The sequence below is a fragment of the Schistocerca piceifrons genome, chromosome 4 (genome assembly GCF_021461385.2).
Source record: "Schistocerca piceifrons isolate TAMUIC-IGC-003096 chromosome 4, iqSchPice1.1, whole genome shotgun sequence".
Lineage (NCBI taxonomy): Eukaryota > Metazoa > Arthropoda > Insecta > Orthoptera > Acrididae > Schistocerca > Schistocerca piceifrons.
In genome coordinates, this window is record NC_060141.1 from 637,984,524 (window position 1) to 638,010,053 (window position 25,530).

Below are 25,530 nucleotides of genomic sequence, written 5' to 3' on the forward strand. Positions count from 1 at the left end.
AATAGTGCGTCGTCACTGTTTCTGCAGCCTTCATCCTCTCTCTTATTTTTGGCGCTGTACCCCGGCTTTGACACGAGGAAGAGAGTCGTGACGAGGCCGGCAGAGGGCAGAGAAGGGAAGTCCCCTCCGCGCTGACGTATGCCGCTTGTTTTGTTTGTGCAGTGCGAATCAGCGGGAATTGCGCACCGACTCCCCACCACCTGATCGGAGGGAGGGGAAGTGGCGGGCGCTCGCTCAACTGTTTCCAGTGAGCTTCTGGCGTCAGTCGCAAGGATGCGCATCTCCGAGGCGGTAGGGGGGCAAGATAAACATGCGGAGACCGCGCTAGCCGTAGAGGGCCAGGAGCATCATGGCAAGTACACACAGCAGTTTATAGCCAGTCGCATTTTGCAAGCGTTATAGGCCGCATTTACACCGGAACGAAAAGAGAATTACGAGCGCTCGCAGATAAACGCCAGCGTTCACTACGACTCGCTCCGCTTGTACCGTGTGATTTTAATTAAAATGCAGCTACTCACAGAGGAAAAATGTGGGCTGTAATTATCGTATGGCAGCAAAACTTGGTAGATATTCTAAGGTATTAATGTGGAACCAATTTACGCAGGCAAGAAAATAGTTCCAGTTTTGGTCACCAGGTGCAAATCTGGCGCTGTGAATGCAAGAAAGACTTATTGAAATATTTCCATATGTCATGGATTAATGAACGAGAAGCGGGCAGAAAAGGTCTAACAAGTGAGAAAGCCATAACGTTGGTTTTGTTATTAACCGACGATTACACAATTCGTTTAATGTGAACACTGGAGACGTCGGAAGCTGCTGTACAGCGCTCAATTTGTACCTGGCAGCTAAAATTGAAGCAAATTTTTTCCCAGTGTAAATCGGTCCCGCATTAACGCATTAGCATATTTATCATGTTTCGCTGTCATACGATAGTTACAGCTCAGAGTGGAACCCCGTGAGTTGCTGCACTAGTTATAACCATCCGGTAGCTGTAACAAGCACAGATGCAGGGTTGTGTCCAATGGGGTTCACAGTTTCTTATTGTCCCTTCCTCTTTTCACCCCCTTCCCACCAAAATATAATTGGCTGTCACTAGCACTTGTATTGTGCCACAGTTGCATAGGATATAATAATAAAACAATAAGATATACAAAATATTTTAATATGACAATTTCTTTAGATAATGTGTAATACATTGCATTAGCATAAAGTACAAGAATAATAAATCACAGTATTTAAAATCAATATGTGCACTCATCAGTAAAACTGGTTCACTAACGAGAACACAGCAAGTTCGTAATCCGATTTCTCAGGAACTTCGCTTGGCGAAAGACGAGCCAAAACAAAACGAACACGTATCTCGGCTTATCCTTAGTTGTCGATCGTTTCTAAGAGAACGATCGTCAAAGTTTTCGACGTTGTTTTAGCAGTCGACAAGCTCAGCCGTACTGGTCGCGCAGTTTTTTTAAATATTCATATTCTTGTATTTCATTCTTATAGCAATTCTTAATCCTTATATTATATTCTTATGTTTAGTCTCCAGGAGGATGTTCTGCTTTCCCTTGGATTATAACGACCGTAGAAACATTCGAAATGCAGGAATTCCGACCACTATGAGCATCGCAGGAAGGCAGGTTTGCACAGAGACATTTCTTCGTAAAAATCCACTCGGGAAAGAAACGGCGTTATCATTGCCGAAGATTTCACGCGTTCGTAATAATTTCGCGTCAGACCATGCATAACGGATCACTTCTCCGAAAACTGGCGCTTGCTATGGATTACGAATGAAGTTGCATCAGCGGAATTCCACCGATAACAATTTCAAATAATTTTTCCACCCATTTATTGGCTTTTTGTTTTTCTTATTCATGCATTAGACACACAATTAGTAGACGAATTCGGACAACATTATTTCTACATACATTGGAATACATGTAGTAATCTACGGACTAGGGCAGGTAAAAGAAAAACAAAAATAAAAACAAGAATCGGGTTTCAAATACGAGGGGCGAAAGCATGAAGCCGCGACTCTAGGCACTAAGCCACCGCTTCTTCTGTCTCGTCGGTAAAAGGCACATAAAGTATGTCGAAAACTTCGATAGTCATTTTTTCAGAATCGGTCGAGTATCGACAGATAGCCCGAGACCCGTCCGCTTATTTTGACCCCTCTTCCACCGAGCGAACTTTCTGGGAAATCGAGTTATAGTAAACGCTATGTTTTCCTCGTTAGTAGTACTGCAATGGTGAACAATGTCTGCAGACTATGACTTTGCGAGAGTGTAAATGAGGAGACTGTTTCTCCTTTCAGTCGTTTTAATCTACGGTCTCAGAAAGCAGTGTTTCTGTTCGTTTTCCTCAGTGGAGGGCCTTTCCCTTCCTCTCCTTATCCGAGTTTCTCCGGCGTTTACGGTTGACTAACGTCGATAACAAAAGCAGTTCATCCGCAAAATAACACGAAGTTTTCCAGGCTGCGAGCGCCCATGCGAATCGCTCGCGAGCTTCGTTTGATGGTTCACTGAAAGACCTCATAGCTAGCGGAACACGAACAAGTATATACGAATGCGGACCGAACCAGGTCGAATAATGTTTGCTTGCGCTTGTTTACTGTTTGCTCCAAAAGGAATGCTGGTTCCTTGCAGATCGCTCGACTACGAGTATGGTCGCTCCGGTGCAAACCGGTTTTCACGTGTACAAGGCCGCAGAATGAGAAGTATTTTTGACATGTAAACGTATGCGTATTTTTTCTCATTTCTGGCAGCACGAACGCGTCTTTCCACGTACGTGTTCATCATTTCGAACCGCCATAATCTCTGTGTTTGAAGGGAATGTCCTGACTGACTGACTGATACATCACCGCCTAGCACAAACCGCTATAAGACACAAACTTGAAATTTGGAGACGGTGTGGATTATGTACTGTAGGCGTCGTTTAAAAAGAGATTTTACGTAATTCCAACCCTAAAGCGGTGTAATAGGGTATGAAGGTTTATTTTTGAAACATGTCGCTGTTAAGGCAATTTTGAAGCTATAGATACGAAAATCGGTATTTGATTTCTCGGTCAGAAACAAAGAAACACTATGGGGGTAAAATAGTGGCAGATTTTTTGAAAATATATCATTATTTAAAAAATTGCTGAAGTATTTTTAAAGCTACATCTACGAACATTGGCATTTTACTTCTCGGTTACAAACAAAAAAATACTTGTTTCAGTGATTTGGAAATTGAACCCTAAGAGGGTTAAATTGGGGATGAAATTTTTTATGAAAATATTTTACTGTGAAAGCATTTTTAAAGCTGAATTTAAGAAAATCTAAGTTTGGCTTCTCAGTTAGAAATTTAAAAATACACGTTTTCACTATTTTTGGTCAGATATACTTTCGGAAAAGACCATGCTTATATGGCCTTAATTAGCATGAATAGCTTAGAAGGAGTTGCAGCTTGTGAACAACATAAAAATTCGATTAATAACAAAAATCTCTGCAGGCCGTACAGTCTTCGCGAGAGACGTTGCGGCCGCTAAATTAGTAAAGATATATATTCGAAAATCATGGTTTACCACCACCGGCTATTACGAAAACTCTTATTGTCGCTCAATTTAGATTGTTACAAATAATCACTGCAAGAAGTTTTTCTTGTCACAGAACCTAGACCGTGTCATAAAACGAAATGACCTTCAGAAGCCGGCCGGGGTGGCCGAGCGGTTCTAGGCGCTACAGTCTGGAACCGCGCGACCGCTACGGTCGCAGGTCCGAATCCTGCCTCGGGCATGGATGTGTGTGATGTCCTTAGATTAGTTAGGTTTAAGTAGTTCTAAGTTCTAGGGGGCTGATGACCTCAGACGTTAAGTCCCATAGTGTTCAGAGCCATTTTTTGAACTTCAGAAGTTACATTCAATTTAAACACAAACATGTATATTGAGTTATGACGTTCTGTATTTTTGGCGTTATATAGTGTGAGATGAAACATGTTTGCATCCACACGCATACCGAAATCGAGAAACGTACTCTGCTGGTGATGACGTTTAACAGTCGAAACTGAGAGAAGTATTAAAAATTTTCATGCTAGACGATGGCGGTACAAGACGATATTTGATAAATATCGCAAGCGATGTGTTACCAAATGCTGTAAATACTGGAAAAGAATCAAGAATACAACACTGAGAAACGACCAAAGCCATGGGCAACGCAATCAGATGAGTTCATTAAATTTTTATCCATTTTTCTGTGATTACCTACTTACTGGTCGGTGCTACAGTCCTCGTAGAACATTGGCTTCCATTGCCACCTACCTCCATTCTTCTTTGCCCATCGCATTCCTTCTACAGTCCCTGGCTCTCAGCGCTTTGAGGTCTTCCTCTATACCTTCAAGCCACCTTTTCCTGTGCCTTCCTCTCCTCCTTCTCCCTTCAGGCTTTTCTATAAACGCTTTCTTAATACTTCCAGTTTCTGGCATTCTTTGTACGTGTCCGGCCATGTTATTCTTCCTTCCATGACATCCACCACGATATTCATGTGTCCAAGAATGTCTGTAGTTCTGTGTTTGTCCCTGTTTTCCTGCTTTCACCTCTCGCACTGCCCCAAATATCTTTCTCAGAATCTTCCTTTTCCCTTTCAATTGTCCACAGCTCGTGGTCTTGCTGTAGCGTTCTCGCTTCCCGTGCACGGGGTCCCGGGTTCGATTCCCGGCGGGGTCAGGGAATTTTCCTGCCTCGAGATGACTGCGTGTTGTTGTGTCGTCTTTATCATCATCATTCGTCCCCGTTACGGTCGGAGGAAGGCAATGGCAAACCACCTCCGCTAGGACCTTGCCTAGTACGGCGGTGCGGGTCTCCCGCATCGTTCCCTACGTCCCTCGGAGTATGAGACCTCATCCTCATCATTCTTATCAATAACCAGCCTTCCTCCTTTGTGGTCATCACCCAGCCTTCCCATCCATACATTACTATAGTTCTTAAGTAAGTAAAATATATTTGGCCTTTTGTATTCCTGCTACCATTTCTGGACTTGAATATATTCTCCAAAGAACAATAACATGGGATTTCACTTGTTAGCCTTTCTTGGATCTGAGCTGCTGTTCTGAAGCGCCAAAGAAACTGGTATCGGCACGCGCATTCACTACAGAGATGTGTAAACAGCAGAATACGGCGCTGCGGTCGGCAACGCCTATATAAGACAAGTGTCTGTCGCAGTTGTTCGATCGGTTACTGCTGCTAAAATGGCCCGTTATCAAGATTTAAGTTAGTTTGAACGTGGTGCTGCAATCGGCGCACGAGCGGTGGGACGCAGCATCTCCGAGGTAGCGATGAAGTGGGGATTTTCCCTTACGACCATTTCACGAGTGTACCACGAATATTAGGAATCCGGTAAAACGTCAAATCTCCGACACTGCTGAGGCCAGAAAAAGATCCTGCAAGAATGGGACCAACGACGATTGAAGACAACCGTTCTACGTGACAAAAGTGTAACCCCTACTCAAATTGCTGCAGATTTCAATGCTGGGCCATCAACAAATGTCAGCGTGCGAATCAGTCAATGAAGCATCATCGATATGGACTTTCGGAGCCGTAAATCCACTCATGTACCCTTGATGACTGCACGACACAAACCTGTACACGTCGCTTGGGCCCGTCAACACCGACAGCGGACTGTTGATGACAGGAAACATGTTGCCTGGTCGGACGAGTCTCGTTTCAAATTGTATCGAGCGGATGGACGAGAACGGGAATGGAGACAACCTCATGAATCCATGGACCCTGCATGTCAGCAGGAGACTGTTCAAGCTGGTGGAGGCTCTGTAACGGTGTGGGGCGTGTACAATTGACAAGTGACACATAACGTAAACATCCTGTCTGATCACCTGCATCCATTCACTTCCACTGTGCATTCCGACGGATTTGGGCAAATCCACCAGGACAATGCGACACCCACACGTCTAGAATTGCTGCAGAGTGCTCCAGGAACACTCTTCTGAGTTTAAACACTTCTGATGGCCACCGAACTCCCCAGAAATGAACATTATTGGGCATATCTGGAATGCCTTGTAACGTGCTGTTCAGAAGAGGTCTCCACCCCCTCGTACTATTACGGATAGCCCTGCAGGATTCATGGTGTCAGTTCCCTCCAGCACTACTCCTGACATAAGTCGAGTCCATGCTACGTCGTGTTGCGGCACTTCTGCGTGCTCGCGGAGGCCCTACACGATATTAGGCAGGTGTACCAGTTTCTTCTCGTATTATTGAGCCTAAGTATTTAGACATCTCCATTTATTTTTATGGAAGACTCTCCGCCACCCTCACTAGGATCTCCCATCATCATACACTTCGTTGTCCCCATATTAACTTCCAGTCCTAATTTCCGCTCTGTTCCTTCCAGTGTAGCATAATTATTCTTCCAAGCCCTGATATTTCTTGCGATTAGTGCCGTGTCATCAGCGTATGCCACCACCTGGACCTGCCGGTTAAATACTGCTCCAACTAGGTTTGTTGGTATTTGCCGAATTAGCTTCTCTAGTGCTAAGTTAAAAGTAGGGCAAAGATTAAATCTCCTTGGCACAGCCTCCTCCGCACATGGAACTCTCCTGACAACTCTTGATCTATACTGATCTTGCACACTGTTGCTTTCTTTGTCATTTCGGCCAGCCTCACTTATTTTAGCGGAGGATCTTATTCTTGTCTAGGCTGCCATACGATAGTTTAAACTCAACGTAAAACGAATGCAGTTAACGCTTGTCATAGTCATGAAAATTCTGTAGCACTTGTCTCAATAAAAATATCTGGTCCATTGTGAATCTGTGCCTCCTAAATCCAGCCTGATAATTCCCCAGTACCGTTTCCACGCGGAATTCTAGCCGACGGGCTAAAATCTTACTAAACACTTTTTACGTTTTATCTAAGAGATTAATACAGCGGTAATTGTTGCACTCTTCAAACCAGCGTACAGCCATCGAGATTTAGGTATTCCGTAATTTCCCTAAGTCGATCCAGGCAAATGCCGGGATGGTTCCTCTAAAAGTACACGACCGATTTCCTTCCCCATCCTTGACACAATTCGAGCTTGTGTCCCGTCTCTAATGTCCTCGATGTTGATGGGACGTTAAACTCTTCCTTCGTTCATGGTTACACTCTGCCTCATCACCATAGTTGTGTAAAGGGGAGGTTATTTCCACAGTTCAATCCTTAGGCATTTCTTCTTTTATCCATATTTCCTTTATTAATTCATTGACAGCCGTCTCCATCTTCTTTCCCCCAAATTTTAATAATTCGACTCGTATTATTATTCTTAAAGTTTTTAATTGCATTCTTCACTTCCTGTAAGTTTGGTGATTCGACTTCCTGCTTATCTGTTTGTGATTCTAATTCCAGTTCTGTCCCCTCCCCCCTTCCCACCAAGTAACTCATCAAATTACTCTTGCCGTCTTTCCAAGCTTTGCTTTTATCTCCAATTAGGTTCCAGGCCTTATCTATATAGAAGCCTGCTCTTGGTTTGTGTCCTCTCTTCATTTCTCTAGGGTGTGGATCTTTGACAGCACTTTTGTTTCTCATTATTATTCCACATTTTGTCCAAATGCGCTATCTTCCTCCTTTCAGATTGCCGTTTCATCTGCTGTTTTCTTCGTCTCTCTATAGTTTTTTGCTGCTAGTCTTGTTTTACTTTGCAGCATTCTTTGTCTCACTTCATTCTCTATGGGTTACCAGTGAGCATTCCTCGTCGAACCATTTCACTGTTCCTTATTATTCTGCCTCCCCAGTGATTCTTCCATGGCTAATGATAACTGTTTTCAGTTGTGGGGTCCTGCCCACTCGTCTCGTATTGGGTGCCTAAAGGGTGCTGCGTTCTCGGAATGCTATACAACAATTCAAGCAAATCACATTAATAGTTTTATTACAACTTACACTCAGGCTCATAAATTAAGGATAACTGCAGAATGCGGTGCCACACAACATGGCACTACCCAAAACTGGCGCTAATAGCATAGGCACATAGGGAACACACACGACACAGATCTGTAAGTCCACGGTGTTGGTGATAACTTAAGAAAACCGTCCCGAAACACATGTGCTACAAAACGCAACTGTTTTCTGCTAATGTACCCCGACAACAATATGGGATATGATCACCATGCACACGTACACAGGCTGCACAACGGATTGGCATACTCTGGATCAGGTGGTCGAGCAGCTGCTGGCGTATAGCCTCCCATTCTTGCACCAGTGCCTGTCGGAGCTCCTGAATTGGAGACGTGCAGCGATACGTCGACCGAGAGCATCCCATGGTGTTTAGGTCTGGAGAATAGGCAGGCCACTCCATTCGCCTGATACCTTCTGTTTCAAGGTACTCCTCCATGATGGCAACTCGGTGGGGCTGTGCTTTATCATCCATCAGGAGGAAAGTGAGACCCACTGCAGCCCTGAAAAGGCGAACATACTGGTGCAAAATGACATCCCGATACACCTGTCCTGTTACACTTCCTCTGTCAAAGACATGCAGGGGTGTACGTGCACCAATCATAGTCCCACCCCACAGCATCAAACCACGACCTCCATGCAGGTCCCTTTCAAGGACATTAAGAGGTTGGTATCTGGTTGTCCTTGAACGTAACCTGGGACCACTGTTCCAATGACCGTGTACTATGTTCTTGACACCAAGTGTCACGGGCTCTCCTGTGACCAGGGGTCAGTGGAATGCACCTCGCAGGTCTCCGGGCGAATAAACCATGTCTGTTCAGTCGTCTGTAGATTGTGTGTCTGGAGACAACTGTTCCAGTGGCTGCGGTAAAGTCCCGAGCGAGGCTACCTGCAGTACTCCGTGGCCGTCTGCGGGTACTGATGGTGAGATATCGGTCTTCTTGTGGTGTTGTACACTGTAGCGCCTGGACATGTTTCCTGTCTGCTGGAATCGTTGCTATAATCTTGAGATCACACTTTGTGGCACACGGAGGGCCCGTGTTACGACCTGCTGTGTCTGACCAGCCTCCAGTCGCCCTAGAATTCTACTCCTCATAACATCATCGATATGTGTTCTTTGAGCCATTTTCAACACACTGTCACCATTAGCACGTCTGAAAACGTCTGCACACTTGGCGAAGAGTTCTCGGGCTTCCAGCCGGGTGGCGGTGTCTTCACACTTACTCGCTGCACCGTACTCCGACATGCACCAACACACCTCTGCGTATGTGGACTGCTGCCAGCGCCACCGTGCGACGACCGCAGGTCAAATGCACCGCATGGTCATACCCCGAGGTGATTTAAACCCGCAAGCCGCCCACCAGAGCATGAGTGTAGAAGATTGACGATACTTAACTTTGAATTTACAACGGTGTCGCAAGCGATGGGCGACATGCAATCAAGTCAGAGTCCTTTCCTATATACAGTGTTCAGGTAAGTTTGTCACACAGTTTGTGGATCACTAAAGGCTGGCCTAGTACTGTCTTCTAGTACTGTGCTAGTCTGTGTGTCCCAGTCTGGCACTGTGCGGCCGAGGCTCACGGTCTTACTGTGTTGGTGGATGGTAAAACTGTTCCATTCGACAATGATTTTGTTCCAAAGACATCACTGGAGTGCACTTTGAAGGTCTGGCGGTGGGACTTGAAGTCCCTTACCACCCTCCGACGGTGGAAGTTCAGGTTGCAGGCAAGAGTTAACATAACTACGGACAACATTAGGTAGCAACATTGGTGGTTTACGACGATCGACGCCCACCGAGTGGTCAAGTTACTAACGCTTCGGAAGTGGCCGTAAGAACGCTAAGAACGGATGATAAGAGGAACAGGGTGCCGATGCCAGTGCCGGGGAGTTGTGGTGCCAATGGTTTGTATGCCAGCGACCGTGTCACGTAGAGCTTCTACTTTGGGATCGAGACGCTGCGCCTTCGCCCGCATGGACGTCGTGAGAATGTCCGTTTTCTCGTGAGGGGAGGGGCATGCAGGCTCCACAGAAGCACCTTATTCTGTAGGTGCTGGAGGATCTGCATCCGGGAGGCACCAATTGTAGGCCACGCAGTGGAGCCATAGGTGAGGGAAGGGTGGACAACCATCCGGTACAGCCGGAGCTGGGTGTCGAGGTTCAACTCCCTGCTGGTGATTCTTGGGTACAATACCTTTATCAGCTTCAGTCCTTTTTAGGTTACATATTCTGCGTGGCGATGGAAGAGCAGTTGGCCGAGGCTGGCAGGATCGCGCTTATATTCTCTTCGGCTAGAGGACTTTCCTGTCGTGTTGCGGTCCTTTTCAGCAGGCTGATGTCGTCTCACAGCCTTTTTTGCTCTTGCATTCTTCCTCATCCTACCGTCGCTCATCGTTACGCCGGAGCACCAGTATCCCTCACTTTGTTTCCACATCCATATACTCTTCCTTGTCTTGATAATGTCTTCTAATTTCTTCTTGCATTCTTCCTACTTTTCTTTAATTTGGAGAATTTCTATATCATGTTTCACTTTTCCTCTACTCTTTTTGATTCTTACCATATCTGTCTTCTGCCTACATCTAATCTGCACTAACTGATCTGTGTCTTCATCTGCCCCTCTACAGCCACTAACTTCAATAATTTATGATGTGTGCCGTTTATCTATAATCAGCCCGCGGATCGTGGTCTTGCGGTAGCGTTCTCGCTTCCCGCGCACAGGGTCCCGGGTTCGATTCCCGGCAGGGTCAGGAATTTTCTCTGCCTCGAGATGAATGGGTGTTGTGTGTCTCTCATCATCATTTCATCCTCATTCACTCGCAAGTCGCCGTAGTGGCGTTAAAGAACTTGTGGAGCGGCGGTCGAACCGCCCCGCGAGGGGTCTCCCGGCTACCAATGCCATACGCTCATATTCCGGGTGATCAAAAAGTCAGTGTAAATTTGAAAACTGAATAAATCACGGAATAATGTAGATAGAGAGGTACAAATTGACACACATGCTTGGAATGGCATGGGGTTTTATTAGAACCAAAAAAATATAAAAGTTCAAAAAATGTCCGACAGATGGCGCTTGATCTGCTCAGAATAGCAATAATTAGCATAATAAAGTAAGACAAAGCAAAAATGATGTTCTTTACAGGAAATGCTCAATATGTCTACCATCATTCCTCAACAATAGCTGTAGTCGACGAATAATGTTGTGAACAGTATGTAATTATTCCTCCTTTCTATATAATTATGTAGTTCTCAATTCGTTCGAGCAATCAATCATTCATGATAGGAAACACAGTCGTAGCTCAGTCACTCAAAATGATTCTGAAATTTTACTTGTTAGAATGAAATCAGGTGACGATTCTTCTTCTCTGCAGGCTCGTGCTTTGCGGCAGTCTGCTAATCTGTACAAATAAAATGCCTCGTAATTTTGGGAGCGTTGTATAATCAGTCGGGAAACCTCATATCAAGCGGATATTTGGCTTTGATGAAGTTTAACCTTCCGAAGAAGTAATGGAGCTCTTGGATTATTAAATGCAGGTTCGTATCCAGTCTTTCGGAAGTTCCCTTCTGATTAACAACTACGCAATATATCGATAAATATCATTAAATCTCAAATGTCAAATACACACCTTTTATTTGAAGGAGCAATCTATATATATTTCCTTTTTAATCGTACAGTTTCGTCTCAGTTATCTTCTGTCATAAATCTCAATAATCAGATTACAATTCTTCAAACTAAGCTCAGGCTAACCGGCACGAAGACAATCTCGGAAGCTTTTCTTCTTCTTTTTTTTTCTAACAACCACCAGAGAGAGTACTACAAAGAATACTTATGCGCTCATGGCATAGCTATTGTATGAACTACTTTTCGCATGGATTCTGCGAGTATGAAGATAGAAAATTAGTAAACGTCATTCAAGGGTAGAATTGTATCAGAATAATTCATCGAATATAAAGAGATATTACAAGCACTGTAAAGCATGTCCGGAGTAATGGTAGGCATTGGCGTCGGATGTTGTCTTTCAGCGTCGCTAAAGATGTCGGTCGATCACGATACACTTGCGACGTCAGGTAACCCCAAAGCCAATAATCGCACGGACTGAGGTCTGGCGGCCTGGGAGGCCAAGCATGACGAAAGTGGCGGCTGAGCACACGATCATCACCAAACGACGCGCGCAAGAGATCTTTCACGTGTCTAGCAATATGGGGTGTTTTTTTGTTTTGTTCTAATAACACCCCATGTCATTCCAAGCATGTGTGACAATTTTTACCTCTCTATCTACATTATTCCGTGGTTTATTAAGTTTTCAAATTTATACTGACTTTTTGATCACCCGGTATATATCTATAATCATATGTAACATGGTCTGTCTGGTTTCTCGTTACTCCCTCTGGTGATGCCCACATGCACTTCGTATTATGTTTCCTTGGACGCCATGAGCTTTTTATTATTTTCTTACCACTGGCAAAATGTATCAGCCTTAGTCCGACTTCACGTAGGCCGTCCCTTCCTGTTATGTTCCTGTACAGTTCTTCTTTCTATATTTTTGCATTCAGATCCCCAAGGATAGTTTTTTCGTAACGCCTCTGATTTCGCAGATTTCCTTCTCCATTTCGAAGTAAAATGCATCCTTGTCATCTTCATCTGATACCTCCGCAAGAGCGTAGGAAAACATCATCGTGATATTGAAAAATCCCGCCCGAACTCTCAAAGAACACAACTTGTATATGATTGCTTTGAAACTAATTATTTTTATCTTCATTTAACTATGTATAAGAAAGCCAGTGCCGTGATGGCCGGTATCTCCTTTCACTATACATTAATATACACTACTGGCCATTAAAATTGCTACACAACGAAGATGACATGCTACAGACGCGAAATTTAACCGACAGGAAGAAGATGCTGTGATATGCAAATGATTAGCTTTTCAGAGCATTCACACAAGGTTGGCGCCGGCGGCGACACCTACAACGTGCTGACATGAGGAAAGTTTCCAACCGATTTGTCATACACAAACAGCAGTTGACCGTCGTTGCCTGGTGAAACGTTGTTGTGATGCCTCGGATTGTAGCCTATCGCGATTGCGGTTTATCGTATCGTGACATTGCTGCATCGCGTTGGTCGAGATCCAATGACTGTTAGCAGAATATGGAATCGCAGGGTTCAGGAGAGTAATACGGAACGCCGCGCTGGATACCAACGGCCTCGTATCACTAGCAGTCGAGATGACAGGCATCTTATCCGCATGGCTGTAACGGATCGTGCAGCCACGTCTCGATCCCTGAGTCAACAGATGGGGACGTTTGCAAGACAACAACCATCTGCACGAACAGTTCGACGACGTTTGCAGCAGCATGGAGTATTAGCTCGGAGACCATTGCTGCGGTTACTCTTGACGCTGCATCACAGACAAGAGCGCCTGCGATGGTGTACTCAACGACGAACCTGGGTGCACGAATGGCTTAACGTCATTTTTTCGGATGAATCCAGGTTCCGTTTACAGCATCATGATGGTCGCATCCGTGTTTGGCGACATCCAGGTGAACGCACATTGGAAGCGTGTAATCGTCGTCGCCATACTGGCGTATCACCCAGCGTGATGGTATGGGGTGCCATTGGTTACAAGTCTCGGTCACCTCTTGTTCGCACTGACGGCACTTTTAACAGCGGACGTTACATTTCAGATGTGTTACGACCCGTGGCTCTACCCTTCATTCGATCCCAGCGAAACCCTACATTTCAGCAGGATAATGCACGACCGCATGTTGTAGGTCCTGTACGGGCCTTTCTGGATACAGAAAATGTTCGACTGCTGCCCTGGCCAGCACATTCTCCAGATCTCTCACCAACTGAAAACGTCTGGTCAATGGTGGCCGAGCAACTGGCTCATCACAATACGCCAGTCACTACTCTTAATGAACTGTGTAATCGCGTTGAAGCTGCATGGGCAGCTGTACCTGTACACGCCATCCAAGCTCTGTTTGACTCAATGCACAGGCCTATCAAGGCCGTTATTACGGCCAGAGATGGTAGTTCTGGGTACTGTTTTCTCAGGATCTATGCACCAAAACTGCGTGAAAATGTAATCACATGTCAGTTCTAGTATAATATATTTGTCCAATGAATACCCGTTTATCATCTGCATTTCTTCTTGGTGTAGCAATTTTAATGGCCAGTAGTGTATGTTTCCTCTCCACTACACATCAATATACGTTTACCTGTTGCAGTCATTCCATGTCCTTTCGATAGTATTTCTTGTAGTCAGCTGTTTTCACTGCGTACTTATACATTTCCTCTTTAATTTCTTGCAGTTTACCAGGCCTCGTAAGTGTCCTTACATTCCAGGTGTCTATCATAATATCCATTTTCCTTCTTAGTAATCATTTTCTTTGCTGTGTCATCATTGTGTAATCTACTTGTCCTTCTGAGGTCGATGTGTGGTATCCGAGGTGGGGTTGTTAGCCCCACATCCAACCCCTAACTTGGAAGACGAGGATTTTCCGGCCGGCCGTTGTGGCCGAGCGGCTCTAGGCGCTTCAGTCCGGAACCGCGCGACCGCTACTGTCGCAGGTTCGAATCCTGCTTCGGGTATGAATGTGTGTGATGTCCGTAGGTCAGTTAGGTTTAAGTAGTTCTAAGTTCTAGGGGACTGATGACCTCAGATGTTAAGTCCCGTAGTACTCAGAGCCAGCTGAATCATTTCTGAACCAGAATTTTCCCTTGAGGTTTACTCCGCTAGCGAGAGCCTCCGCCCCTCCCTCCCGCTCTATGTGAGACACAGTTCTTCTGGCTCCTCTGTCGAGGCCTGTCCGACTTGTATGACCCTGCCAGCGAGTATGCTTCTGTCGGTGTAGCCTTGGACTTCGCTGGAGCACTCAGACCCTCCAGCCCGCCGCTGAAGGTGCCTTCTATAAGGCTGTGTCCGTGGGAGATAATTTTTCAATTGTTTCTACAGAGTGACGTTGTTGCTTCAACATATTTGTCTGAAAACTCGTCAGTGACGCAAGACACGTAACGGAAAGGAAGGTCGGACGTTTGTTTTCCTACCTTTGGCCTTAAACATGGGTGACGTTCATAACATGAAGGTTCAGAATGAGTTACAGCGTCTGTCTGTGTAGCAAGTTACTAGCAGAACAAGTATTCAGGAAAGAAAGAACCTCGTTCCAGAAAAGTGTACGCGCGGAAACAGATATTCACATGTACAGGGTGAGCCGAAATTCGCGCAATAGGACGCCACAGAGTGATCCTTTCATACTATCAGGACAAAACGTCTCTAACAAAACTTCATGCCGTGCGTGTTAGGGTAGAAAAATAACGTCAGAGAAGACAATGTCGCATCACTGTAATCACATGTACAAACATTTTGCTTCAATACTGCCTGTACAGCTCGGTTAGTACAGTGCGTAGAGTGTTGTTGGAATACTACAGTTCGATGGTTCGATAATGGTTCTAAGTGTAATTTTTTTTTTATTTTCTCTAAATATATTCCGCTCAGTTAAACGATAGATAACCTATAAGAACCGATTTTTTTAACGTTGAACGTAGCAATTACTTGCAGGCATGCCAGAAATATTTATGAATAACAATAATAATGTAAAAATAATTACCTGTCATAGATTAGAAATAACTACAAAACATATCAGTGTGAAGATGTGAGATACGCATATTAGATTCAGTAAGAATGGACTGCTATAATGTCTTAAATGCACTATCAGTGACAACATGTTTTTCACAAAACAGAGCAGAAGCTCAAATATGCCTCCCCGCTTCTCTAAACAGTTGGCGACTAGCTGGTTCATGCTTCTCTAAATTCGTAGCAGAGCTGCATCCACAATTACGAGAGAAGCAGGAAAGCGTGCTTCCAGTTCTTTGTCATTCAACCCCGTACTAAACTAAACGTAAGAGAATTTGCTAATTAGCTATGAAACCTGTTATTAGATCTGCCGGTGACGAAACTTCCTGAAGAAATGAAATCGGCAGCATGATATTTGGTACTATTCAACAGAACCAATGGCATGAGGATACACTCGAAACTGTATTCTAATATAGGGTGTATCATAAAGGACGTTACGGCTTTGAAAATCCGCACAAACTTATTCATACGACTTACAAACTTGGTCGTGGTGTTCTCTTGAAGGAAAACAGATCACGTTTTCACACATGTGGTACGCTAGCACAGAATCGCTCCACCGCAACCACCAGCGGCAGTTGCAGCGAAGATGGGCCGCTTTTCACGATGCTGAGAGTGCTCGCTGTGTGTTTTGGTTTGGAGTCGAAGTCTGCAACAACTGTACAGAGTAATTTTCGTACAGAGTATGTTAAAGCATTGTGAGCAGTCCTAAAAGATTGACCCAGTGTGCTTCCCGAGAGCTTGGCGTCCCGCATGTGACTGCTTGCCGTGTTGCATCTCTAAACATACAAGTTTACTATCGCACGAGAACTAAAAGACAATGACAGGATTGCTCGCAAAGGCTCCCGTACACGATCAAAAATTTGTCATTTTTACTATGTTTGCCAAATGTTTGGCTACGGTTTTCTTGAGTGTTTCTCAAAGATACAGCATGTGTGACAGACATTTTGACTGATGGAAAATTTGACAATATGGCGGACTTTGTTTGTCTCGATGTTTAGAGACAAACGTTTACTGAAAAATAATATTATTACAATTTATCTCACTGTGTTCCGAGTTTCCACAACTATGGAAACTAGGAACAAAGATACAAACAGGGGCGCCAGCTTTTGACGATCTATGTGGGTGCTCTAAATCACAGTTCACAAATTTTGAAATCTGACCTCCTGAGCCGGCCAGTGTGGCCGTGCGATTCTAGGCAATTCAGTCTGGAACCGTGCGACCGCTACGGTCGCAGGTTCGAATCCTGCCTCGAGCATGGATGTGTGTGATGCCCTTAGGTTAGTTAGGTCTAAGTATTTCTAAGTTCTAGGGGACTGACGACCTCAGATGTTCAAGTCCCATAGTGCTCAGAGCCATTTGAACCATTTTTTTTTTGACCTCCTGAAAATCAAGTTCAGGATAGAGATAAACAAATTATTTTTTCTACTAGGTTCTTTTTTCCACGCTTGTTAATTAATACAAAAAAATAATCCACATTGAATTGTTTATTTTCTCAAATCTTTGTGTAATTCCCAATTCTCACTCGTAAAGAATGTGTTCCCACGAACAGTGGATCGTCAGGTGAAAATATTCGCCACAGTGTTACGAGGTTCAAGATTTTTGCTTCTTGTTTGTGGACATGAATGATAGCGTTGTCGTCCAATTTCTCTTGCGTCATTGTGTTGCACAGTAAGTTTTTAATATGCTAATGATGGAATAAGAACGTTCTGCTGTACATTTAGAAACTAGTATGACTAAAAAGAATTTTATCAATTGCGTCACCTCTGGAATCAATACGCCGACGTGCATGTTTGAGAAAAAGGAGCTCACTTCGTCTTCCGTACATCCAACGAAATAATTTTTCGATTTACACACATCTAACATCATATTTCTGTGAAAAGTTAATCTTCATAACAGGTTTAGAAAATCGATCCTCGAAACACTGAATCACGACCTCTAAAACCTCAAAATAAACTCTCCGGTAATAATCACGGGGGTAGGTAAAAGCATAGTGTAAAGCGCAGTCTTCAAGTTTTCGAGAGATCTTTCTGACCTTTCCAAGTTTCGGATCTTCGACATCGAAATTTTTGGTCAGTTCCAAACAAGAGCTCCAGCCTTTATCAAAACTTTCATCAGTTCAAGAGAACTTCACAATACCCCGGACATTATTAATATTGTCCAGGCCTTTTGGCGCTTTAAAGAGGGCTTTTGCAGAAAAGCATTCGAAATTTCAACTGGCTCTAAAAGTTTAATAAGAAGCGCACGGACAAAGATAAATTCGAAAGAAGCCTTTAGCTTATCACCGGCATCGAATTTTTCTAGCCCGAGTTCCTCGAAGGACAAAATTAACTGTTAGTAATTCTGGAAAATAGGTTTCAGTGAACTTATTCTACAACACTACCTGACAGGGCAAAAAGACCGAAGAGATATAGGATGAATAAAACCAGAACCTTAGGCATCTTGCAGATACTCAAATATTGCTAGCCGCTTGGGATGATCTGCGAAGAGAACTGGTCATTTCTTTGACATTTTGAGTCTCTCACCGTGGTCTCATCCTGGACTGCCTCTTGAGTCACAAGGTTCAAAGAATAGGCCAAACAGTGAACATGCAGAATTCTCTGATTTTTCCTTGAAACCCCGAAAAATCGCCGGTGACGTTCCTCGTTACGTCAGCAGCAGAACATTTGCATGACTTGATATCTAGAGAAAAACGAGTGAGAACATCCATTAAAACTGTAAAAAATACTTCAGCTATAGTATATATTTAGTATTATAGAAAGGAAAACATAATTCATTAATATGAAAATTATCACCACTGACACGTCTAAGGAAAATAAACTTGATCGTGTTGACAAACCTCGCTATTTTCGTCTAAATGATGCTACGCAGTTTAAAAAAAGTAAACTAAAACTTGAAACTTCCTGGCAGATTAAAACTGTGTGCCCGACCGAGACTCGAACTCGGGACCTTTGCCCGCGAAAGGCAAAGGTCCCGAGTTCGAGTCTCGGTCGGGCACACAGTTTTAATCTGCCAGGAAGTTTCATATCAGCGCACACTCCGCTGCAGAGTGAAAATCTCATTCTGTAAACTAAAACTTACTGTTTCACAAAGAACGGTACTGAGTGGGTGAATATCTTTCGAGGGCAAAGCAGGCGGTTTAAATCTCTACCGGCCGTTACCCGTTGGAGGAAACGTTCAAAAATTTCCGTTCAAAAATTTCCGCGATGTTGCCGCGATAGAGTAGCGCTGGTCACTTGTTAGTTGTTTCTGGAGGACTGAGAAGCGCCGGGTGCAAGGAACAACGCGAAATCACGGCGTCAGAATTGGCGTAATTGACAACGTTAAAATTTTTTCCTGTTTTTCTGGTTTATTTTTCATTGATTCTGTTTCATTTTCCCTCTCCATTTCGTGTGGGTGCTGAGCACAAAAAGAAAAAAAGAAAAATTGGGAGGGGGTACCGGAGTCGACGCCCGTGGATACAAACAAAATAGCCTTGCAATTACCAAAATGTAAACATGAAATGCGAGGAAGGGGAAAGAAAAGGATGTGTGGGAAATCGTGACGGCTAGCCGCACAAGGTACTGTGGTAGTGCAATGGCGAAAGTTAAATTTTTGCCGGACCGCGACTCGAACCCGGAGGTACACCTTCTCATGAGCAGCTGCCTTAACCACTTTTTTTTTTTTAATTTCGTTTTGTTCTATTTTGTTCACTGAATTTGTACAGGGCGGACGTCCGATGGCACCCGTTCAGTTTGTTCGTTGATCCGTTCGCTCTTTTTTTTTTATTTTCTGCAAAGGGTAGCTAACCCTCTGACCGAAACCGCTGAGCTACCGTACCACTTCGGAAATCAGGACTCGGTTCCTGATGAACTCAAATTTCCAACTTATCTCACGCTGCAAGGCAGCGTCTCTTGTCCATTAAACTCTCTGCTCGAAAATCCTGATTCCCGTAGGAGTTCGGACAATGTTTGTGCATTCGTACTGAAACAAACGTCCATGAGCCGTTACCTCGTTTTCAGAAATGTATATATCTGAGCGGTGCCTGTTCTATTCGACATGCCCGACAGAACAGAAGCCACTCACATATATTAATTAGGAAAACGGTAAAGGTGTCACATTTTTCCAAGCCGTATATTAAGCACGAAGAGGTTAAAAAGAAAATCAATACACTACACATAATATACGAGCTGGAGTGTAATAAAATTAAAAAAAAAATCAATGTTCTCTGGTTCATCCACTGACGATATATATATATATATATATATATATATATATATATATATATATATATATATATATATATAAATTATCGATATTCATGTGTCTATTTTTAGGTCCATTTTTGAAACAAGAAAATCATCAAAGTACATGGCCCAGATGTTTCAGCAAATGTTGAAGGATTTTTTATTTATTCAGTTTCAACATTTCATTGACAGGGAAGAGCAACTTTATTTAAATTCCTTAAAGAGTTTATTAACGGTTCTGTCAAAACCTGCAGTATGTATTAGGCGACTAGTTTCGAACCTTACAGGTTCATTTTCCAGCCTGGCGTACTGAGGCTGCGCTGACAGTGCCTGATCTTAATAATAATAATCTAGCTGATCTTAGTGATAAACATTGAGTGACAACATATTCTTCATAAATGTTCGCAGTTTGATTTTGATTTGGTAGCAGGCATGTGTGGATTGTGGCATTCATCCTGCAAACATTTATAGACATGTGTTGCCACTCATCATTTATTATTAAGATCAAGCACTGTCAGTGCAACCTTAGCACGCCAGCCTTGAAAATGAACCTGTAACGTTCGAAACTAGTCGCCCAATAAATACTGCAAGAGTTGATAGAACCATCGATAAACGGTTTAAGGAAAGATTTGTTTAACTACAAGCTCGTTTTGGCCGACAACAGACGTTCCTCCGCTTTGGAGAACCTCTGCTCGTTGACGCTCATAGACTGCCATAACTCAACGATGGCTACACAAGAAGTTTTGCACATAAAGGAATGAGATTTCTTACAGGAAAACATATCGACGAATTAGTTCTACTTTTTGTATTTTCAGTTGCAACCCAGTATGAAGTTTTGATTACTCTGCTTCATTTTATAACTCACTTTACACATTCTTATGTCATTTTTAGGATTCCATACCTCAGTTGGTAAAAACAGAATCCTTGTAGGATCAATTTGTTGTCCGCCCGAGTGTTTGTCTGTCCGACTGCTAAAAACTCTTTTTCTCAGGAATCGGTCTACATACCACGTTGAAATTTGTACCACATGCTAAGGTCTATTATCTCTTAGTGTCACATACTAAGGTCTATTATCCCTTGGCGGTGTAAAAAATTGAAGCTTCTGAGTCAATGTGGTCGAAAGATATGGTCATTTATCTCACATACGATTTATCCCACTGTATCCTGAGTTCTCACAACTATGGAAACTGCGATCAACGAAAAAACAAAGTGGCACTTTTTTCCCAGCCGTATATTACGGAGGAAGAGGTTAAGAAGAAAATCCATATTCTACCCACAATATACAAGCGGGAGTGCAACAAAATAATAATAATAAAAAAACGAAGTTCTCAGCTGTTCCAGGGGCGCTAAGGCAACATGTTAATGAGCTATCATTAGGAGACTAAGTAGAAGAGAATAAATTGATGGATACCTGTCTTCTTTTTCAGAGTGAAGTCAAGTAATTCTAAACAAGTTCTTAGTAACTTTTTTTGATTTTCTGTTTCACTGTCTGTTCGCAGAAACTTGATATACTCATTAGATTCCGAGTGTTACATGTTTTCATGTGTATATTTCTCTCTCATTGTAAACAGTTCTAGTTTTCTTCTTCTTCTTTAAACTCAATGCCAAAGTCAATATCAGAAATGCTTTATCTGCATTTTTAGCCAATCCCCATAGTGTCAAAATACACCATACACAAACAGCGTCTACTTCACAAGTGAGGGTAATCGATAAACTTGATTCGTATGTGTACAGGCTCATTTGAGAGATCCGTGGCTAGAAAAGAGAGAATTTGACAAACAAGTTTGATCGTTTATGAGGGCATTAAGGACTTTTCTGTGGAAATGTTACACCGGCTGGTTGAAGATGAAGATTTCATTGGAAAGATTATCTTTAGTGATGAGTCTACTTTTAACGTAAGTGGTGAAGTTAACAAATACAACTGTAGAATTTGGGGCAGTGAAAAATTCACGAGAATCCCTGGAACATGAACGTGATAGCCCAAAACTGATGTATTTTGTGCATCGTACAAGAGCATCGCTTACAGACCTTTCTTTTTCCAAGAGAAAAATATCCGCGGCACAATGTACTTAGATGTGAGGCAAAACTTTTTAATCCCTCAGAACGACGTTGATAACCAAGAACGCAGTGTACAGTTTATGCAAGAGGGCTCACCGTCGCAGTACCTCTCCACTGTCCGGGATTTCCTAAATGTGCTCTTTCCAGGCAAGTGGATGGGACCAGGTGCGCCAATTGCGTTGCTCCTAGATTTGGAAGTCATCAAGGATACCGTGTTTCTTCCACCGTTACCGGTTTCTCCACTAGAGCTCAGAGCCAGGATTTAAGTCGCAACTGAACAAGTCACACCTGATATGCTGCAGCGAGTATGTTAAGAAGTCGATTTCGGACGGGAAGCATAGTGCATAACCAATGGCAGTCACTTTGAACGTGTTTGGGCATAAAGTATAAAAGCACGATGTATATACACTCCTGGAAATGGAAAAAAGAACACATTGACACCGGTGTGTCAGACCCACCATACTTGCTCCGGACACTGCGAGAGGGCTGTACAAGCAATGATCACACGCACGGCACAGCGGACACACCAGGAACCGCGGTGTTGGCCGTCGAATGGCGCTAGCTGCGCAGCATTTGTGCACCGCCGCCGTCAGTGTCAGCCAGTTTGCCGTGGCATACGGAGCTCCATCGCAGTCTTTAACACTGGTAGCATGCCGCGACAGTGTGGACGTGAACCGTATGTGCAGTTGACGGACTTTGTGAGCGAGGGCGTATAGTGGGCATGCGGGAGGCCGGTGGACGTACCGCCGAATTGCTCAACACGTGGGGCGTGAGGTCTTCACAGTACATCGATGTTGTCGCCAGTGGTCGGCGGAAGGTGCACGTGCCCGTCGACCTGGGACCAGACCGCAGCGACGCACGGATGCACGCCAAGACCGTAGGATCCTACGCAGTGCCGTAGGGGACCGCACCGCCACTTCCCAGAAAATTAGGGACACTGTTGCTCCTGGGGTATCGGCGAGGACCATTCGCAACTGTCTCCATGAAGCTGGGCTACGGTCCCGCACACCGTTAGGCCGTCTTCCGCTCACGCCCCAACATCGCGCAGCCCGCCTCCAGTGGTGTCGCGACAGGCGTGAATGGAGGGACGAATGGAAACGTGTCGTCTTGAGCGATGAGAGTCGCTTCTGCCTTGGTGCCAATGATGGTCGTATGCGTGTTTGGCGCCGTGCAGGTGAGCGCCACAATCAGGACTGCATACGACCGAGGCACACAGGGCCAACACCCGGCATCATGGTGTGGGGAGCGATCTCCTACACTGGCCGTACACCACTGGTGGTCGTCGAGGGGACACTGAATAGTGCACGGTACATCCAAACCGTCATCGAACCCATCGTTCTACCATTCCTAGACCGGCAAGGGAACTTGCTGTTCCAACAGGACAATGCACGTCCGCATGTATCCCGTGCCACCCAACGTGCTCTAGAAGGTGTAAGTCAACTACCCTGGCCAGCAAGATCTCCGGATCTGTCCCCCATTGAGCATGTTTGGGACTGGATGAAGCGTCGTCTCACGCGGTCTGCACGGCCAGCACGAACGCTGGTCCAACTGAGGCACCAGGTGGAAATGGCATGGCAAGCCGTTCCACAGGACTACATCCAGCATCTCTACGATCGTCTCCATGGGAGAATAGCAGCCTGCATTGCTGCGAAAGGTGGATATACACTGTACTAGTGCCGACATTGTGCATGCTCTGTTGCCTGTGTCTATGTGCCTGTGGTTCTGTCAGTGTGATCATGTGATGTATCTGACCCCAGGAATGTGTCAATAAAGTTTCCCCTTCCTGGGACAATGAATTCACGGTGTTCTTATTTCAATTTCCAGGAGTGTAAAATGACATGATGACACGAAAACCACGTATGTAAGTTAAATGAATAAATCAGTATGAGTTTTCAAACTCGAAAAGTTCTTTTTGATACACCCTTTAGTTGGTGATCAATAGGACACAATAGACTTACATTAGACTATGTTGCTATGTGATTGGTTCAAATGGCTCTGAGCACTATGGGACTTAACATATGAGGTCATCAGTCCCCTAGAACTTAGAACTACTTAAACCTAACTAAGCTAAGGACATCACACACATCCATGCCCGAGGCAGGATTCGAACCTGCGACCGTAGCGGTCGCGCGGTTCCAGACTGAAGCGCCTAGAACCTCTCGGCCACACCGGCCGGCGCTATGCGATTGGCAAGATTGCAGAAGAACTACCTAGGATAAAAGAAGCGGCGGTAAATCAAGAACGAGAGAGGTCAATGCCTTATTGTTCCTTAATTGAGAAGAAAAGTAAATCAAGGTTGAAAATGGATCGGAAGGCATGGAGCGGGGTAATGCAAGAAAGAGAATAGAGTAAACTCTTAAAGAGGAAATACGTCGTTAAAAGTGGAATAATGAAAACGATTGTTTTCTCATCTCTGTGTTGGTATTAAATAAATGTAAATGTTTTGTATAAGATCTGCGGTAATAGCTGTATAATGATTAAGGAGCCAGGTATTATATCAAGCAAAGTAAAATTAGGAAAAAAATTACATCTGGACCAGGAATCGAATTCGGATATTCTAACGCAAAATTCACTCTCTGCGCTAACTGAATATAACAGTTTTCCATTATTAAAGAAAGACATTACTCGTCGTACATCTGAGTACAGTGTTGCCACATTTCCTTCCTTTCATGTTCATTTTCTAACGGAAATATGCACGGGGCGAATTTTCGTTGAGGGCGTTTTTGTAAGGGACGTGCTGTCAGTATGCAAGGGATCGCACTGTGTCGTCTGAGTGTGCGAATTTCCGTTCATCCAGTATATGCGCACTGCCACCGGCCTTGCCACAGTGGTAGCACCGGTTCGCGTCAGATCATCGAAATTAAGAGCTTCCGGCCTTGGCTACCTGTTGGATGGGTGATCATCTGTATCTACCTAGCGCAGTTGGCAAGCGGGGTGCACTCAGCACTTGCGATGCCAACTGAGGAGCTACTTGATCGAAAGTAGTTCAACCGCTCACGAAAGCTTACAATTTCCGGGAGAGGGGCGTGCTGAACATTTGCCCCTCCATCCAGTCATGCCTATCAGCTGAGGATGACAGGGCGATCGGTTGGTACCGTTGGGCCTTCCTAGGCCTGTTGGAATGGAGTTTAGAGTTTTAGTATACCCACAGCAATATTTACTATGCAGCTAAAAGCTTGCAGCGATGCGGATTTCCGCGGGTGCATATACGGATATTTACAAGCCAAATTTTAAGGGTCTCGGTACTTGGAGGCTCCCTGAAGCAGACCATTTTTTTAAAATAAAGGCCTAAACAAGGCCAAAATATGATCAGTAAATATGAGTCAGTTTGAAGTTAAGAGTACCTAAAACGTATGTAAAGTACACCTAAAAGAAAAACCACCCATCACGAAGGAATTATCCTAATAGCACGGAAATCGATAGATGTGATTCACATGTACAGACAAACAAACTATTATAATTTCAGAAAAAATGGATTATTTATTCAAGAGAAAGAGCTTCGCAAATTGAGCAAGTCAATAACGCGGCTCATCTCTGGCCCTTATGCAATCAGTTTCGGCTTGCCACAGATCTTTAAGGTTGTTGGATACGCTCCTGAGTGATATTGAATCAGATTCTGTCCAGTTAGAGCGTTAGACCGTCAAGATCCCGAGCTGGATGGGAGGTCCTTCTCGTAATACCCCTAACGTTCTCAATTGGGAAGAGATCCGGCGACCTTGCT

General features: G+C 44.2%; 1 protein-coding gene across 1 annotated transcript in view; it reads left to right on the forward strand.

The window, feature by feature from the left end:
* The first annotated feature begins 212 nt into the window (after positions 1–212).
* The window catches only part of LOC124795117 (peptidoglycan-recognition protein SC1a/b-like), an 80,731-nt gene continuing 55,413 nt past the window's right edge, over positions 213–25,530 (forward strand). Inside the window, exon 1 of the mRNA XM_047258973.1 lies at positions 213–352. Within this exon, the coding sequence (XP_047114929.1) occupies positions 274–352 (79 nt within the window). The 5' untranslated portion in view covers positions 213–273. The remainder of the gene's footprint in view (positions 353–25,530) is intronic.